The sequence below is a fragment of the Echinops telfairi genome, unplaced genomic scaffold (genome assembly GCF_000313985.2).
Source record: "Echinops telfairi isolate 266 unplaced genomic scaffold, ASM31398v2 ScPeMD7_70;HRSCAF=299, whole genome shotgun sequence".
In the NCBI taxonomy this organism is placed as follows: Eukaryota; Metazoa; Chordata; class Mammalia; order Afrosoricida; family Tenrecidae; genus Echinops; species Echinops telfairi.
Window position 1 is genome coordinate 28,678,300 of NW_022103968.1, and position 18,417 is coordinate 28,696,716.

General features: G+C 42.4%; 1 protein-coding gene across 1 annotated transcript in view; it reads left to right on the plus strand.

The window, feature by feature from the left end:
- The window catches only part of CHUK (component of inhibitor of nuclear factor kappa B kinase complex), a 46,109-nt gene that overhangs the window by 13,230 nt on the left and 14,462 nt on the right, over window positions 1-18,417 (plus strand). The window contains exons 2-10 of the mRNA XM_004701316.2: window positions 2,261-2,375; window positions 4,394-4,463; window positions 7,110-7,198; window positions 8,608-8,697; window positions 8,830-8,954; window positions 9,124-9,231; window positions 11,283-11,418; window positions 13,186-13,380; window positions 14,793-14,895. Of these exons, the coding sequence (XP_004701373.1) occupies window positions 2,261-2,375; window positions 4,394-4,463; window positions 7,110-7,198; window positions 8,608-8,697; window positions 8,830-8,954; window positions 9,124-9,231; window positions 11,283-11,418; window positions 13,186-13,380; window positions 14,793-14,895 (1,031 nt within the window). The remainder of the gene's footprint in view (window positions 1-2,260; window positions 2,376-4,393; window positions 4,464-7,109; window positions 7,199-8,607; window positions 8,698-8,829; window positions 8,955-9,123; window positions 9,232-11,282; window positions 11,419-13,185; window positions 13,381-14,792; window positions 14,896-18,417) is intronic.

The following is an 18,417-nucleotide window of genomic DNA, read 5'->3' on the forward strand; positions in this document are numbered from 1 at the left end:
CCCCCCGGAACTGTCAGTCCCGTTGTTTTCTCCTCCAGATTGTTCATCCAGCCTGTCCTATCCAGACAGGCCTGGTCCGTACAGTTCTGAAGGACAATCTCCATCTCTCTGATTCTTCTCTGAAGAATTCTGATCTCATCCATTTTTAATAGCAGTTTTGGCATCCTCAAGAGGCTTAGATAATTTTTTAAAAATATTTTTTTGAGTCGGGGGAACAGAGAGAAGACTAAAGGGGCAAGATCGCTACAGGGCGATGGGTTAAGGTTTCCCAACAAACTTCTAGGACAGCCCTTGCCACTCCTAAAGAATGAGCCAGGTGCATTTTCACGCTGGAAAAAATTCTTTGGCACAAGTTTTTTAGACTTTTTCTAACTAAAGTGGTTTTCAGTTTTCCTCAAACTTCTTAATAGCCCTCTGTGATTGTCCTGTGTCTTTCAAGAAGATCTATCAAGATTACTCCTTATAATTCCCATACTCATCATATCTGGCTGAGCTGGCCTCTGCTTCAAATTTAACTGGCCCCACGGATCCCCTTGGAAGCCACTGTTTTGATGAAGCCTCATTTTCCAGAGCACCATAACGAGACTAAGGCAAGAGCATTGCTGAAAGGACATGTCTGCAGCCGTCCACTGATAAGCAGCGACAGGTTTAAACCCGTTTTATGTGGAATAAACCTGTTCATGTATGAACTGGAGCCCTACTCGCAATGCCTGTCCCTTTTTGCTTACCCGTGTATTTCTCTATTGCCACAAATTCCACTTCTCAGTGATACACACCAGCCCACATTATCTCAACAGTTTATGTGGATTAGGAATTTTGGAGTGTCTTAGCAGGGTGAACCTGAATCAGGATCTTCCCTGTGAAATAACAAGGTATTGATTGGAGCAGCAGTTTTGTGAAGGTCTGACAAGGGTTGGGATCTTGTCCAAACTCTCTTATGTGGTGTTGGTCAAAGGCATTCGGTTGCTTCCTTCCATGTGAGTGACTCCATAGGGAAGCTTGACTTCATGACATGGCAGCTAGCTTTCCCCAGAGCAAGGGACCGAGGGCAAGAACAGGATGAAAACTGCCCAGCTTGTATGGTCTGCCCTCAGAAGTTGCACTTCATGCTGTCTACCACATTCTACTTGTTTGACATGCGTCCCTAAGGACAGCCTACACTCACGAGGCAGGAGTTCTGGACTGGAGAAATGGATTATTCGTGGACATTTTAAAGGTTCTCCATAGTGTGCTAAGTGGTCTACAGATGAGTCTTCTTGTTGCCATGGCAACTCTGTAATTGGGTGTAGAGAGGAAGCTGAAGTCCGCTGGGTCCACAAGCTAGGCGTTGATGGAGCCTGGCGTGGATATGATTACTTTCTGACACCGTAGTTGTTCTGCCCTTTGATGGTGCTCCGATTTTGCTGTGGTAGACTCAAGAAAGGTCGACTCTTAGGCTCTACCTGGAACTTCTGTTCCTTCAGGTCCCTGGAAGTAGAATTCTTTTCATGTTTTGAGATCCATTGCATGATCGGATGATGATGTTATATTGTTGTACTTTTTTAAAGCTGTGAGAAAACAGTATCCTGCATAATTCACTATTTTTAACTTTATTGTGGTAAAAATAAAAATAAATATAACCCAACACTTGCCAGCTTAACATTTTGACACGTATAGTTCAGTGACGTTGATTCCATTATTCAGGGTGTACAGCCATTACCGTATCTGTTGCCAAGGTTTCTGTCACGGTTAACACGTATGTGGTGCCTCTCACAGTGCAGTGGTTAAGGGCCGGGCCACTGGAAGCTTGATGGTTTGACCCCATCAGTCGCTCCGTAGGAGAAAGATGTGTTAATGTGCTCTGATAAGAGTCCAGCCTTGGAAACACTGTAGGACAGATCTGTATCCTGTAGGGTTGCTATGAATTAGAGTTGATGCAAAGGGTTGACCACACTACCTCTTTCCCCTTCCCTTTTGTCTCTGGTAACTACTAATAAACTTATTTGCATGTTGGGAATATTAATCTACCTCTACCTCTAATTGAGTTATTTTGACAAGTAAATGAATGTATGTACTTTCAGGGCATGACACAAATTTAACAGTAGTAATACTAATAGTATTTTGCCTATTTTTAAAGTATTAATTTTGAAATTATGTAAGTGAGAAATTATAAATGTGTGTGTGCTGTTCCTCCCCCTCCCCCCCAGTTGACTGCAATTTAAAACCTGGGTTCTTTCTGTGGAGAGCACTTTTTACTATACCGTCTTTCCTTTCTGGTTAGGTTGGACCACCCCAATGTTGTAAAAGCCTGTGATGTTCCCGAGGAACTGAATATTTTGATTAATGATGTGCCTCTTCTAGCAATGGAATACTGTTCTGGAGGAGATCTTCGGAAGGTAGCGTGGGTGTTTTGAGATGATGAGACAATAAATCATGAACTTTATGGGAATCACGTGCAATATGATAATATAGGAGTCAGAAAATTTCAGCCTGCTACCTGTTTTGTAAAGCGAGTGTTATCGGTGTGTTAGTCGGGTTGACTACAGAAACAAATCCAGTGACACTCATATCTTTGAGAACGAGCTTTATGTCAAGAAGACACCCTGGCCCAGTCCGACTTAAGTCCTAAGTGCAACGCTAGTCCGTAAGGCCCTTCTCAGACTCACGCAGCCCCTTGCAGTGATGCGGAATGCAGGAAGATCACAGACCAGACGCGCAGAGTCGTGTGGGCCCAAGGTTGGTGGTAAGGTGGCAGCTCGCTGGGTCAGCAGGCAGGAAGGGAAAGGCAGAGAGAGAGGGCGGTTCTCCGGACCCTCCTTATGAGAAGGCCACGTCTACATGGAGACACCTGATTGTTGTGACCTGTTGTGACCTGATTGACAGGCGGGACACTACCTGTGTACACTTGTATACGTCATCAAGTTGACATTAAATGATCTGTCACAATTGGGATCCAGCCACACTCATTTCTTCATGTGTTATTTAAAGCTGCTTTCCTGCAACACGGCATATGACCGACCTGCCAAGCCTATCCTAGTTACTATTTGGCCCTTTACAGAAAAAGTTTGTCAACTCCTGATTTTGAATATACTTTTAAAATTTGCTTATATGCAAGAAAGGACTATATTTGTGTAGTTAGATCAAAATGTCAATTGTAGTATTAAATTAAAAATGACGCTGGGGGGAGTGGGGTGCCAGCCCCACCCGCTACTAGAACTCACTGGTTCAGTAATACTACTTCTGGGTTCAGTAATGCACAATTGTATGGTTGAGATATATAAGCATTATATTAAAGTCATCGAGAGCATGAGAGATAATGCAATAATACAGTCAGACATATTACATGGTAGCATTGCTCACCTCCGCCCCGCTTGGTGGTCCTCATGGGGGGAACCCCGGCTGCCACAGCAGGAGCCGCCTCCCTTGCAGGAGCTGCCCTCCCATCCATCGCCCTCATGGGAGCAGCCCTCACAGGAAGCAGCCCTCCTTCCTCAGCCACCCTCGGCCAGCCACCCTCTCCAGCCACCCCCGAGAACCAGGGAGCCTCATTATTGTTAACCACATATCATATCACTTTAGGGGGATCTGATTATAGAGTCATACATCACAGAAAGGGGCAATACATTTCATTCTTGAACAAGTTTGATCATTCTGGTGTCTCATACAATAAAGCAGACAATTACTATTCTGGGAGGCATGCAAGTCCCCTGATAGCAGACAATAACCTAAGTCACAGGGAGGGGTAGCGACATAGGCAATACATTCAATAGGAGGGGGATGACCTAGGGGTGTGCCCACATTTGTTGTGGGATAAACAGTGGTGTCTGCTTGATCTAGACAGCTGATAATGGCTACTTAACCTTGATCATCCTTGGGTGGGTTTGCCCTCTCTGGTATCTCCTGCAAGTAGACAGACCACCACTATCCTTATCAGAAGGGAGTGGGTCTTATTTAGGGTGAGTCAGACTAATAGTCTAGCCGCTATAGATGGCTGATGTTAAGGAGAATAACCTCTGACCTACTTTCGCTGATCACCTATTGTACAGTCACTCTTAAGCAGCTAAGTCTGGTACATATTTTGGGGAGATGAGAAATCCTTCTGTTCCTCACAGTCAATGCTTGTTTTAAGGTGCTTATTTAAATTTTTTCATTTTTCTTTATTGTAACTCAAATACTCCCCTGCCCCCCTCCCCTTCATCTTTCCTTTTACAAGACTTGTCAAGAGTCAGACTCAGTAGATTTGCGTATAGTCAGTGTAGATTTAATAATTTCTCCCTATTTCATTTTTTAAAAATCTTGACTTATTTTCTCATTTGAATATTCTTTTATTGTATAATCATTAACATATATAGCAGTTGCTGCCCAGCATATCCGCAATATACATTTTTACCTTTTTTTTTTCTTTTTCCTTTAGCTGCTCAACAAACCAGAAAATTGCTGTGGACTTAAAGAAAGCCAAATACTGTCTTTACTTAGTGATATAGGTATGTAATCTGCTTGAAATTACCATTGTCCTTTAATGTCTCTTTAGTCCATTGAAGATTCTCTGTATTACTTGGGAAGTAAGGAGAATTATTGGTATATGACACAAATAATTTCTTAACATCTATACAAAATCAGAAAGATCTAACTTAATAGTGATGCTAAATTAAAATTTATATATATATATATTTACTTTGAGTTAGGCATCTAACTTTAGCTAACAAATGTTACAATTGCTGATAGAAAATGGTGTGACAGCACCTTATTAAGTTTCATCCCCTCGACGGACAACAGAAAAGTAGGTGAAGGGAGACGTTGGACAGTGTAAGACAGGACAAAATAATAATAATTTATAAATTATCAAGGGGTCATGAGGGAAGGGGGTGGGGAGGGAGGGAAAAAATGAGGAGCTGATACCAAGGGCTCAAGTAGAAAGAAATGTTTTGACAATGATGATGGCAACAAATGTACAAATGTGCTTGATACAATGGATGGCTGTATGGGTTGTGATAAGAGTTGTACGAGTCCCCAATAAAATGATTTAAAATAAATAAATAAAATAAGTTTTAAAAGGGAAAAAAAGTTTCATCCCCTCCACATAAACATACTTTTATGTATAGTGATATTACATCTCATTAAGATATTGCTACTAAAGTCCAATCTTCAATTGCGAATCTCTGTTTAATCAAAATTTCTTCTAAAAAATATATCCAAAATACAGTACATGGGCCCTTGGAGACAGAATCCTAGTGGTGCAGGGTTTAAAGCACTTGGGTACTACCCAGGCCAGTAGTTCAAACCCACCAGGTACTCCACAGGAGAACGGCGTGACAGTCAGCTTCTCTTCGCAGTGACAGAGTTGGAAACCCTCTCGGGTAGTCGGGTGTCCTTTAGGGCTGGTATGAGTCAGACTAAACTCAGTAGCAGTGGAATTGGGTTAGGAGGCCTTTGGAGGAAACTCAGAAGCCAAGAATCTCATTTGTTATACGAGGGGGCACCCAAAAACAAACGGATTTTTCCCCCCAAAGCCATGTATTTAAAGTTTTTTACAAAACAACATTATCACCTTAAAAGTACTCTCCGTTACACTTAATACATTTGTCAAATCTGCAATTCCATTCTTGTAAACATTTTTCAAACTCATCTGTTTAGATGGCTTGACAGCACCTCCCTCATTTTTTTTCTTCACCTCTTCTACATCATCAAATCACTGTCCTTTCATGTCCCTCTTCATTTGCGGAAACAAAAAGAAGTTGCATAGAGCAAGGTAAGGCGAGTAAGGAAGAGAGGTGTGCTGTTTTGTTTTTTTTTGCCAAAAGCTGGCACACTGATGGCTGCATGAGTAGGGGCATTCTCAAGGTGGCAAAACCAGTCCCCTGTCTGCTACAAACCAGGCCTTCTTGTCACACACTGTCACACAAATCTTTTCAGAACCTCTAAGTAGAAAGCTTGATGAACAGTCTGACCTGGTAGAACAAACTCCAAGTGCACTATCCCCCTCATATCAAAAACACAAATGAGTGTCTTGATCTTCTATTTCACTTGATGAGCTTTTTTACGGCAAGGTGACTATGGCTTCTTCCGCTGGCTTGGCCTGATTGATGTTTGCTTTGGGATCACAAGAATAGCACCGTGTCTCATCACCAGTAGTGACCTTGGGGATAAAAACCCGTGTCATTTCAGAGCTGTTCTTTCAAAGCAAAGCATGTTTCTACTTGATGCACCTTTTCCTGGTCAGATCGAACCCGAGGTACAAAGTTTGCAGCGACCCTTCACATTCCCAAATCTTCCATTAAAATTCGCTGAACTGAGCTCCAAGACAGTCCAGATAACTTCCCCATCTTTTCAGTGGTCCATCGTCATTCTTCAAGCACAAGTGCATGAATTTTGTTGACATTTTTGTCTGTTCAGGAAGTTGATGGACGTCCAGAATAAGGTTTGTCCTCAATCAACATTTCACCTTTTTTGAAATAAGAAAACCACTTGTACATCTGAATTTTCCCCATAGCACTGTTCTTGGAAACTGTGTTTTACATAGAAGCTGTGTTTCTGTGGCATCTTTCCTGAGCAGGAAACAAAATTTCACAGCCGCACGCTGTTCTCCTAAATCAGCCATCTTAAAAAATGAGGTTGAAGCAAAACTGCTTTCATGAAAAAATTCACTGTGACCAGAGAGAGCCTCCCAGGCAACACCACTGGGTGCACTAACTCAGAGCGAGTTGCTGGATGCTCCCAGTGGAGCTTTTGTCCATTGTTTTTTGGGTAGGGGGTTTTCCCTCGTGTACATGTAGTCTGCCTGTGCGGCTTTTCTTGACCTTGGGGCCAAGGGCTAGTTGAAGAGGTTGATTTAAATGGGAGGGAAAGGTTATAAAACAGGGATTTTCTTAATGACTTGTTTCATTCTTTTAAAATGTTAATTCTCATAAGTTAAATGAGTATGTACTCTAAGTCTAAAGTACTAATTAATGTTACCAGATTTTCTGTTTGCTGTCACATCGTACCGTAACTAGTCCTGTAGCTACAATATTGGGTCCATATAAATCTGAATGTCAGAGCAAATTTGTAAAAGATGTGAAAAGAACTTAAAAAAAAAAAGCAACAACTTGATGTTTTCTATTACCTATAAATACATTTTAAACTTTATTTAGGATCTGGAATTTGGTATTTGCATGAAAACAAAATTATACACCGTGACCTAAAACCTGAAAACATAGTTCTTCAGGATGTTGGTGGGAAGGTAAGTGAACCCTGAGGGGATGTTCTTTACCTATTGATGTCAGTCTCCCTGATGTGGCTAGTCTTTTCTTTAAGGTCGATGCCCTGCCTCTCTGCCCACAGCGCTCGGTGCTTCATCCCAGCTCTTGCCACACAGGAGTTTAGTTGTCAGTTTCCCTTGCTACACAGTAGCTCCATTGGAGAAGGAATTGCATCCATCTTGTTTACTTGTTTTTCCAGCGTAATATCTAGCAGGGACAGCAGGCTGTGAGTAAAGATTTGTTCCTGTAAAATATGTCAAAACACAAACACATATTGTGAGTCAGCTTTAAGAAAATTGAAATGTAATTATGTTTTTTACTGTAATTTTCTTCCCATCTTTTTATATTAAAATTTAAAACCTTGATTTTTCAGATTTCTAAATAAGTCATCTTGAAAGTAACTGGCAATTATGAATGAACTGCTGGAATGTTTGTTTCTATTAGAACATTCTGAGCTGCTTTCTTCTAAGATTACAAGTTCCATTCCAATAAAGACTTGAAAGTCCAAAGTCTTAATTTTGAATTGGTTTCTCTTACCTTTGAATATAATTGGCTGACTCTAGGTTGCGAAAGGAGTCTTGGTGGCTTAGTGGGCTGGGCTGCTCAGCATAGGCCTGCGGTTAAATCCATTCGGTGCTCTGCAGGAGAAAAGTGAGGCTGCCTGCTCCCGGTGTCTACTTTCCGAAACGCAGACAGCCAGTCTGCTCAGCACACTGCAGTCGCTGTGCATCAGAACTGACTGGTTGGCAGCAGATTTGGGGTTAGTGAAGATGGTGGGCTGTTGAGGTCACGGATCCTGGGTGATGAGTCTTCTTTGTGGAACCTTTCGCTATATTTGGCATCAACTGTCTCTGCTTTCTTTTGAGTCCAAAGATTGCAGGACATTTTTGAAAGAAAGTTAGATAGGTGGTTGCTCACAGTTGATCCGCTCTGTGATGATTCTTCAGGAGGCCGATGAGGCTTTTCATCCCTGGAAAAAGTTAAGTCTCGGAAATCCACAGGGGCAGTTCTCTGTTCTGAAGGCTTGCTAGGGATTGGCATCGACTTGATGGCAGTGAACGTGAGTGCTGGGTCTTCGGTCTGGAAGTTAGCCGACCACTCACTGTCTTCTACTTTAATGGGTCAAGCTTAGTCTGAGCAGGCACCGCGTTAAGTTCTTCATCTCCACTGTTTCATGGACTTCTAATAATTTGGTAAAGTGGGGACTGTTAGTAATTCCATTGTTTGGAGACCGGGGCGCGGCTAAGTACCTTGATGAAGATCCCATGGCTAGTAACCGTTGGGACTCGAGAGAAGCATGCTGGCCGTTGCACCGCCCAAGCAGTTCTCTCGACAGCCTTCCCTTTTCCAATTCCTCCGCCAATTAAAGTGGGCTCTTCTTCTTTCACAGATATTGCATAAAATAATTGATCTGGGGTATGCCAAAGATGTGGATCAAGGAAGTCTGTGTACATCTTTTGTGGGGACACTGCAGTATCTGGTGAGACATGTATTGCTTCTTTGAATTTAAGCATATAAGATTCTCATTTTGATGGCCATGAATATAGCAGTCACAGTTCAAGTAGTCCTGTTGTATATCATGCTGGCCTTTAAAGCATTTTCTCTCCCTAAGGCCCCAGAGCTTTTTGAGAATAAGCCTTACACAGCCACTGTTGATTATTGGAGCTTTGGGACCATGGTGTTTGAATGTATTGCCGGATATAGGCCTTTTTTGCATCATCTGCAGCCATTTACCTGGTAAGAAATGGAAGAGAAGGTTGGTATGTTTAATAGGAGTGGGCTCCCTCTCTAAGTAGGTATAGTTGCCTTTTTAACAAAATGAAATTGAATAAAGTTAAATGGCAAGAGATCTAAGCTGTCTTGTGTCAGAGTCAGAGTGTGACTTGAGGTGGCTTTTGTTGTATAGGCATGAGAAGATTAAGAAGAAGGATCCAAAGTGTATATTTGCATCTGAAGAGATGACGGGAGAAGTTCGGTTCAGCAGTCATTTACCTCAACCAAATAGCCTCTGTAGGTAAGTATATTAGTTGAAGAATGTTGCCTCAGCTTCTTCAGGCTTGAAAGAGAACAAGAGAGTCATTCTGCACCTCACATAACATTGGCTACTAGAATCTTCTATGATGGAAATGTTCGATTTGTGTGCTAGTCACGTGAGGTTATGAGCACTTGAAAGGTGGCTAGTGTGACTAAGAACCTACCTTTATCCCCTCGCAGAGGGGTCACAGGGAAGAGATGAGCCAGTCAGAGCGCAGTACAGCACAGATGAAACACAGAACTCTCCGCTAGCTCTTTGGTGCTTCCTTCCCCCAACTATCATGACCTCAGTTCTACCCTACAAATCGGATTAGACCAGAGCATGCACACTGCTACAGATAGAGCCTGGAACACAGGGAATCCAGGACAGATAACCCCCCAGGGCCAGACACCAGGAGGATTAGGGGAGGGTGGGGGGAGAAAGGGGGAGTCTATCACAAGGAACAATCTAGAACCCCCTCCAAGGGGGATGAATAACAGGAAGGTGGGTGAGGGGCGACGGAGGATGATGTAAGATATGGGGGAAATAATCTATAACTTATCAAGGGTTTGTGAGGGAGGGTGGGGGTGGGGAGGGAGCGGGAAGAAATGGGGAGTTGATCTCAGGCTCAAGTGGGAGGAGAATGCTTTGAAGATGATGATGGTGGCATATGTGCAAATGTGCTCGACACACTGGAGGACTGTATGGATTGTGATAAGAGATGTAAGGGCCCCCAATAAATGTATTTTTAAAAAATGTGCTTGACACAATAGATGTATGTATGGATTGTGAAAAGAGTTGTACAAGCCCCCAATAAAATGATTGAAAAGAAAGCTTGCCTTTAAACTTTATTTACATTTAATTAATGTAAATACAGACAGAGTGACTACTGTATTGGGAACTAGCTGCTGTCATTCAATTGATTGGCTTCTGTGCTACAATTCTTGGGATAATGAAGTAAGTGGGTGGGCTCCTAGACAGTAGAACTGGAGTCATCTGTTGGAGTTGTCATATACTAATTTTAAAAGCTACTTCTGTTATTTTTATCAAAGTTTGCTGCCTATTATTCCATTAGTCATTTGTAAGTAGCCAGAGCAGGGGCATATGGTTCTTATTTAGCCTTGCTTCAGCATAGTATTTCCCAAAGGGGCAGTGCCTCTCCCTCAGGGCCGCTGGAATGATCCGAGGGGGCTGTAAAGGCAGAGCCCTACACTTGATCTTGGATGATGGGCTGTAGTACAAACGTTTTTAATCGCCGGGGAGTTGCCGAGTGATTTTGTTTTTTTCTTCTGGAGTGGGGCAGTAGACCAAGTAAGTTTTGAGAGCCCCTGGGCTTCCGTGCCACGAGGCATCCTGGTGGCATCGTGAGTTCCACAGCGAGCTGCAGCAAGTGGAATGAGCTCAGCAGTGGAACCCACTAGCTGCTTTTCGGGAGAATGTTGACTTTTCCCCTAAACATTTACAACTTCATACACCTTAGGGAGCAGTTCTGCTCTCTATGGCAGGGGGTGGTGAGTTAGTGTAACAAAGAACTTGCAGCTTTTTCATCGCTGCACATGTAGCAAGGGAAGGTGATTGTGATGAAGAATTTGTTGAGAGTAGGGGTTAGAACATAGGATTCCAAGTGAAGGCACATTTGTATAACAGAGTTTCGAAGATGGCAGCCCCCTGCTAAAAGATGGTGGCTAACCGCCCTGCTTTGAATGTGTGCGGCTCTCCACGGTTTTGCCTATTGTCAAATTCTTATCCATGCTCACGTCTCAGGCTCCTGAAAGTGCTCACTACACCTCTTCTGCTTCTCCCTTTGCAGGGTTTTGACCCATAACATTTCCTGTTCCAGTTACTGTGATGAGTCACGCAAATTATAAAAATTCCAGTTCTGTTTTGCTGTGTCAGCTGCGTCAGAACTAGTTCAAAGCCCTGCATTGTAAGGCAAATAGGGGTTGTCCATAAGTCAAGTGTTCCTAGCCTGGGGACTTCCGGTACCTTGTGTATACTAAAGGAAAATTAGGACGTGTAAGATTTTTACTGTATTTTTGTACTTTCTCCAGTTTAATAGTAGAACCCATGGAAAACTGGCTACAGTTGATGCTGAATTGGGATCCTCAGCAGAGAGGAGGGCCTATCGATCTTGTTTCAAAGCAGCCAAGGTGTTTTATGTTAATGGATCACATTTTGAATTTGAAGGTTAGTTTTAATAGTGTCTATTTCATGAGACTGGTTTTGAAGTTCAAATACTTTTTTCACAATTGGCATAAATATATTAATCTTCTTAATGCTTATTGGTAAAGAAAATATTATAGAGCTTGTACGTTTTATTTTTTTTAGCAAGCTTTCTCTTTAGTTCTGCTTGTAAGTGATCTATTTTGATTATTTCTTTGAAGTATCTTTTAGAGTTTCCATGATCACCCCACCCAGTCAGGTCTAATTATATGAGACTTGCTTTGGGGAGGAAGGTTTTTGGCTTTCAGGCCTCTGTATATACGCACCTTTCTGTGGTCCTTGCACAATTAGCTGCCCATCTCATCTCTGAGGTGCCTTTATTCTGTATTCTCCTGTCCGTGGGTTAGCATGAACAAATGGATACATTTAAGATTCATTTCCTCTCTTTTTTTCCCTTTCAGTCCAGAGCTTTAGTGGGTGGAGTGCCACACTCACTTACCTTATCTTGATGTACATCTTGTGTAAAAGTAAATGTCTGCCACAAGATTTTCACCAAAAGTTTCTGCTGTTACATTTATGTAAATGTTTGTCCATGGCAGCTGTCCCAGTGTGAAGTCTGCTTAGGCCGGGAAGGCGTGGATGGTCTCAGTGTATACGTGGGTTGCTAAGTCCATGTCGATTTTAAAGATTCTCACCCCCCTTTTAAACAATAGGCTATTATATATTAAAGGGAAGCCTCTTATAGTTGGGTAAGAAATATTGGCAATCCTATTACATTTGAAGTTTACATGAAAGAAGGATTAATTTCTGTTTCAGCAGTGCAATTTGGTATTTCTGTTACTTGAATCTGTCAGGATTTGTAAGTAGAAATAATAGTGGCTGTGGGTGAATTCCTTATTTGTACAAGTATTTTTGAACAGAGTTAATTTTAATCATTTGGACATACTGTTCAACGTAATATAGAGGGAATATTGATACTCGCTCCATATTAGTTGCATAAGTGAAGAAGGAAGAAAATCTTGAATCGTGTTATGTTCAGTGATGTCCACGGAAACTCTGTGGCTGCTGCCCTGGGTTCCCTGGGTAGAGCCCCAGCAGCCGCGGCCTCACCGTGAAGCCTTTATCAGACTCCTTTTACTGAGGCTTTTAGTGAGAACAGGGGCCGCTTTCTTGCCTAACTTTGGGCCTGTGGCAGGACCCATAACTACTCTGGTGGGGTTACGTTGAATTCCTTGAAAAATCAGGATGACATTGCATTTCTGGCTTAAACCGAGGACTAGCTCTTCTATCAGAAGATGTATGACAGCCAGATAGGGTTTTGAATCCAAGCTCTACCAGTTTTCTGCTGTGTGATCCCAAACAAGTTTCTTAACTTTGTAGAGTCCCAGTTCCCCCTCATTTCAAAATGGAAATTGGAAGATTCACTGATGGAGATCTTATACAAAATGTTATGCAATTTATGAAACACTTCATAAGTGGCATTGTTTTCCTTCCTTGAATAGACATGTTTTTCAGGACAAATCCTTGCTTTTTTGAATTAAGATTTCTATTTTGTGATTTTGTTGCACCCCTAAGATTTTGAACTTCAATTTGTTGGACGTAACCTCTGTTGCTCTTCAGTTTTCAGAATGCCACTGACTTATACAAGCAGGTCTCACTCTGGAGAAGGTTGAACCCTGTTTAATGCCGAGATCATGACTTTTGCTCAGCTTTTCCTTGGAATAAGTAGCACGGAACTGTTCATGTAACCAAGTGATCGATAATACGTGATCGTTTTTCTTGTTTATACAGATAGTGCACATCCTCAATATGACCTCTGCAAAGATCATTTCTTTTTTGTTGCCTCCTGATGAAAGTCTTCATTCACTACAGTCTCGTATTGAGCGTGAAACTGGAATCAACACTGGCTCTCAGGAGCTTCTTTCTGAGACGGGGATTTCTCTGGACCCACGGAAACCAGCCTCTCAATGTGTCCTAGATGGAGTTGTAAGAGAATTCTAGTATATGTAGATTATGAGAACTCTGTTTGCATAGAGAGTGATGCCCTTTCAGTTTTGATTGGGGGCAGGGTATATCCTATATATATATTTTTGGTTTTATCCTACTCCTTACACTTAGCATTGCTTTGTAAGACGAACAAGATAGAATTGAAACATTTATTGCTTTAGACCAGGGGTCCTCAAACTTTTTAATGGGGCCAGTTCACCGTCCCTCAGACACGTTGGCGAGCCGGACTATAGTTTTAAAAAAACTATGAACAAATTCCTATGCACACTGCACATATCTTATTTTGAAGTAAAAACAAAATGGGGCAAAAACACCCAGCAGACCGGATAAATGTCCTCGGCGGGCTGCATGTGGCCCGGGCCGTAGTTTGAGGACCCCTGCTTTAGCCTGTATGATGTTCTCAATAGTGTTGGGTTTATTTTCCTTTTTTCATTTTCTTCACATACTTGAAACTTAAACCCGTTGCCTTCAAATTATTCGACTCATAGCAAAACAACCCAATAGGAGAGAGCAGAACTGCTGCCCCCATGAGGGGTCCATGGCTCTGGGTCTTTACGGTAGCAGATGGCCACATCTCTCGTCTGTGGAGCGAGCGGGTATGGTGGGATCAAACCACCCCCTTTTCAGTGAGCAGCCAAGTGCTTTAACGCCTGTGCCTAGTGGCCACTAGGGCTCCTCCTGCTTGACTCCCAGCACCTGGAAATTAGACAAGCAAGCTTAAGTAACTTCTGTTTGAGGAGACGGACCTGGTGAGATAGGATTTTAGCCATGACCTTTTTGAGATTAAAAAAAGGTTTTCTTTTTATGGCTCTATTGAGTCCTATGCTATAAATCATCTAACTCATCCATTTCCGGTTGATATGCCAAGTTATGCAGCCATCACTGTAAATTAGTTTTAAAACATTTCCATCACCTCAGTATCCTCCTCTCGCCTAAACCGTTAATTCCCTTTCTGCCTCCTCTAGTCAGCCACTGAACTGTAAATTTGCCTATTTTGAACATTTTGTGTAAAAAGAATCATGTGATACATAGTCTGGTGTCTGTCACTGCTGATCAAAAGTTTTGTGTTTGAAGCACATCCGTGTCTCTGTACATATCGATATTCGTTCCTTTTGATTGCTGAGCACTGTTCCCATGGTACGGCTGTGTGGCTGTGGCCGTTTGTTTCGTCCCTTTGAATCTGATGCTGTTCTGTTTGCCTTTGTAGCCTATGCTATTTTTGTTTATTTACCTGCCAAAACAAGTTGGACCTTAAATCTGTCGGGTTATGCTAATGCACACGGACTGTTCAGTTGTATCTCAGAATGGGAAAACTAGTGCTTAAGTCTTCAGAGAGCCTAGGATTTTCAAGAACGTTCGAGTAGAATTTTAATTGTTTGTATCTTTTCCAGAGAGGCTGTGATAGCTATATGGTGTATTTGTTTGATAAAAGTAAGACGGTGTATGAAGGGCCATTTGCTTCCAGAAGTTTATCTGACTGTGTAAATTATATTGGTAAGTGTCATCCATTTACTACTGGCCATAAACCTGAAATAATGTGATTTTTATTTTAACCTGAGTAGCGTTAGTCTGTACACTAGGTTCTGTATATCCCCAACTTACAGACAATCCATACTTGTCTCTCGATGTTACTGTAAATTTGCCTTCACTTTGAAAGGATGGAGCCAAGCCCTACTCACAGCAGCTTCCTGACCACAATCACCTTCCCTTGTTGCACTTTCAATTCTCAATCACAGAAAAAGCTTCAAGGCTGTTGTTGCTCAAGTGAGTCCTGATAAGAACCGGTGCACCTGCGCTGACTTATCTACAAATTCTCAAAGGCCCAGCTGGGAATAGTTCGCATTCATAAAACAGGGACTGCCTGTATAGGGACGAGTTCTTGGTTTTTCTATTCTTTATCTCTCAAACTTCAGGTTCCTGTGTGTGGTGAAAACAGGGTGGCAAAAGGTAGATTTTATCAGATCCCTAATTTAAAGGATATTTTGCTGAACATAGGGTTTTCACATATAAGAGAATGAATTTCTACTGTTACATTATTAAGCAGGTTCACATCTTCTACTTCATTGTATCTAGTGAATACTTCTTGATGTTCACATGTTTTTTGTTGTTGTTTTTTTTTTATTATTTTATTGGGGGCTCGTACAGTTCTTATCACAATCCATACATACATCAATTGCATCAAGCACATATGTACATTTGTTGCCCTCATCATTCTCAAAACATTTGCCTTCTACTTTAGCCCTTAATATCAGTTGCTCCTTTTCCCTCTCCCTTCCCACTTCCCCCTCCCTCATGAACCCTTCATAATTCATAAATTATTATAGCTTTGTCATAAGTTACACTGTCCGACGTCTCCCTCCACCCTCTTCTCTGCTGTCCCTTCCCGTAGGGAGGAGGTTATACTTAGATTCTTGTAATCGGTTGCCCCCTTCTACCCCACATTCCCTTCACCCTCCAGGCATCGCCCCTCTCACCACAGGTCCTGAAGGAATCATCTATCCTGGATTCCCTGTGTTTCCAGTTGCTATCTGTACCAAGTACATCCTCTGATCTAGCCAGATTTGAAAGGCAGAATTGGGATCATGATAGGGAGGGGAGGAAGCAATTAAGAACTAGAGGAAAGTTATATGTTTCATCGTTGCTACCCTACACCCTGATTGGCTCGTCTCCTCCCCACAACCCCTCAGCAAGGGGGTGTTCAGTTGCCTACCAATGGACTCTGAGTCTCCACTCTGCACTCATACACCTTTACAATGACATGCTTTCTTGTTCCTTGATGCCTGACACCCAATCCCTTCGACAGCTTGTGGTCACACATACTGGTGTGCTTCTTCCATGTGGGCTTTGTTGCTTCTGAGCTAGTTGGCCACTTGTTTGTCTTCAAGCCTTTAAGTCCCAGACGCTATATCTTTTGATAGCCAGGCACCATCAGCTTTCTTCACCACCTTTGCTTATGCACACGTTTATCTTCAGTGATCGTGTCAGGAAGGTGGGCACCCAGTGATCTGATTTTTAGTTCTTTGATGTCTGATAACTGGTCCCTTCTGCACCTCGTGGTCAGACAGGCTGGTGTGCTTCTTCCATGTGGGCTTTGATGCTTCTCAGCTGGATGGCCACTTGTTTATCTTCAAGCCTTTCAGATCCCAGACGCTATATCTTTTGATAGCCGGTCACCATTAGCTCTCTTCACCACATTTGCTTATGCACATGTTTGTCTTCAGTAATTGTGTCAGTAAAGCAGGCACCCACTGATATGATTTTCAGTTCTTTCATGTCTGATAGATATTCACATGTCTTAATTAGGCTCTTGAGAATTATTTTTTAATCTCTTAGAGGGGCTAAGTGTTTGATCAATTTCTATTTAACAAAGACTACAACCAAGTATTTCTAGAATACTATTGGGCATAGGGGATAAAATATATGCAATCTTTCTCCTCTTTTTACTCTTTTGTTACTTTTCTTTCTGACTTTTTTTATAGTTTATAGTGAAATGCACAGGTCTATAGTTTGATGATTTTTGATAAATGTTTATGCCTTTGTAATTCACACTACTATCAAAACATAGGCCATTTCCTTCACTTCAGAAAGTTAGCTCATAGCTCCTTCCAAGTAGTCACCTCTTCCCTGGACTATGCTTATTTATTAATAGACTAAAAAATTACGATAAGTTATAAAAATTATATATCCAAAGTATGTAAGTTGAAGTCTGGTCATATGTCTGTGTGTGTACATACATACACACATCTATGTAAGTATGTATATATATCAGCAGTTCTCAACCTGTGGGTCACAACCCCTTTGGGGGTCAAACAACCCTTCACAGGAGTCGCCCAATTAATAAAAGTAGCAAAATGACAGTTATGAAGTAGCAATGAAAATCATTTTACAGTTGGGGGCGGTCACCACCACATGAGGAACTGTGTTAAAGGGTCGCGGCATGAGGAGGGTTGAGAACCACTGCTGTAGATGCTCTTTTGCAGAGGGGGGATTATAACTCGCAACTCGTTACATGTGAGCTCTGCGTGGTGAGTTCCTGCCAAAGAGTACAGGGTGGAAGGGGCCATGGGGTGGGAGGACTAAGCTGACCAACATGATCTGAGCCAGGTGATCAAGGTCAGACCAACAGTCATCAATCATGCTGAGAGGATGTGCCCTTGATAAAGTCATGGTCGTGGAATACTTAAGTGTGCAGCTATTATCCAGAGGTTGGGGGTTCACAAAGGCCTGGAGACCTGCTCCTGTGAAGATTCGCAGCCTAGGAAATCCTAGGGGACAGCTGGACTCTGTCACATAGGATCACTACACGTCAGAATGAATGCAAGGGCACCAATCTCCACCCTGGGTAGGATGTGCTGACGGCGGTCTCTACCTCTCTCAGATAGCCACATCCACAGGTTGCTCTTTGCTAGAGGTCCCATCAAGTCAGTTCTGACTCAGTGACAGAATGAGAAGCTGCCCAGCCTTGCATCATGCCCACAGTCTTCTCTTTCACTGACCCTCTAACTTTACCAAACATGATGTCCTTTTCCAGGGAATGGGCTCTCTGATAACACATCCATAGTTCCTCATGTGGTGGTGACCTCCCAACCATAAAATTATTTTTGTTGCTACTGCATCACTGTCATTTTGCTACTGTGATGAATCAGGCGACCCCTGTGAAAGGGTTGTTCGACACCCAAAGGGGTCTCGACCCACAGGTTGAGAATGGCTTATCTGCATAATTTAATCAGAATTTTGCATGGGGGACGTGGCACACCAGCCTGTGTGATCACGAGGTGGCGATGGGTTCAGGTGTCAGGCATCAAAGAACAAAAAATCATATCGTTGTAAATGAGGAGGAGTGCGGAGTGAAGACCCAAAGCCCATGTGTAGGCAACTGGACATCCCCTTACAGAAGGGTCGCAGGGAGGGGAAGAGCCAGTCAGGGTGTAGTATAGCACCAATGAAACATACAGCTTTCTTCTAGTTCCTAAATGCTTCCTCCCCCCCACCTAACATGATCCCAATTATACCTTA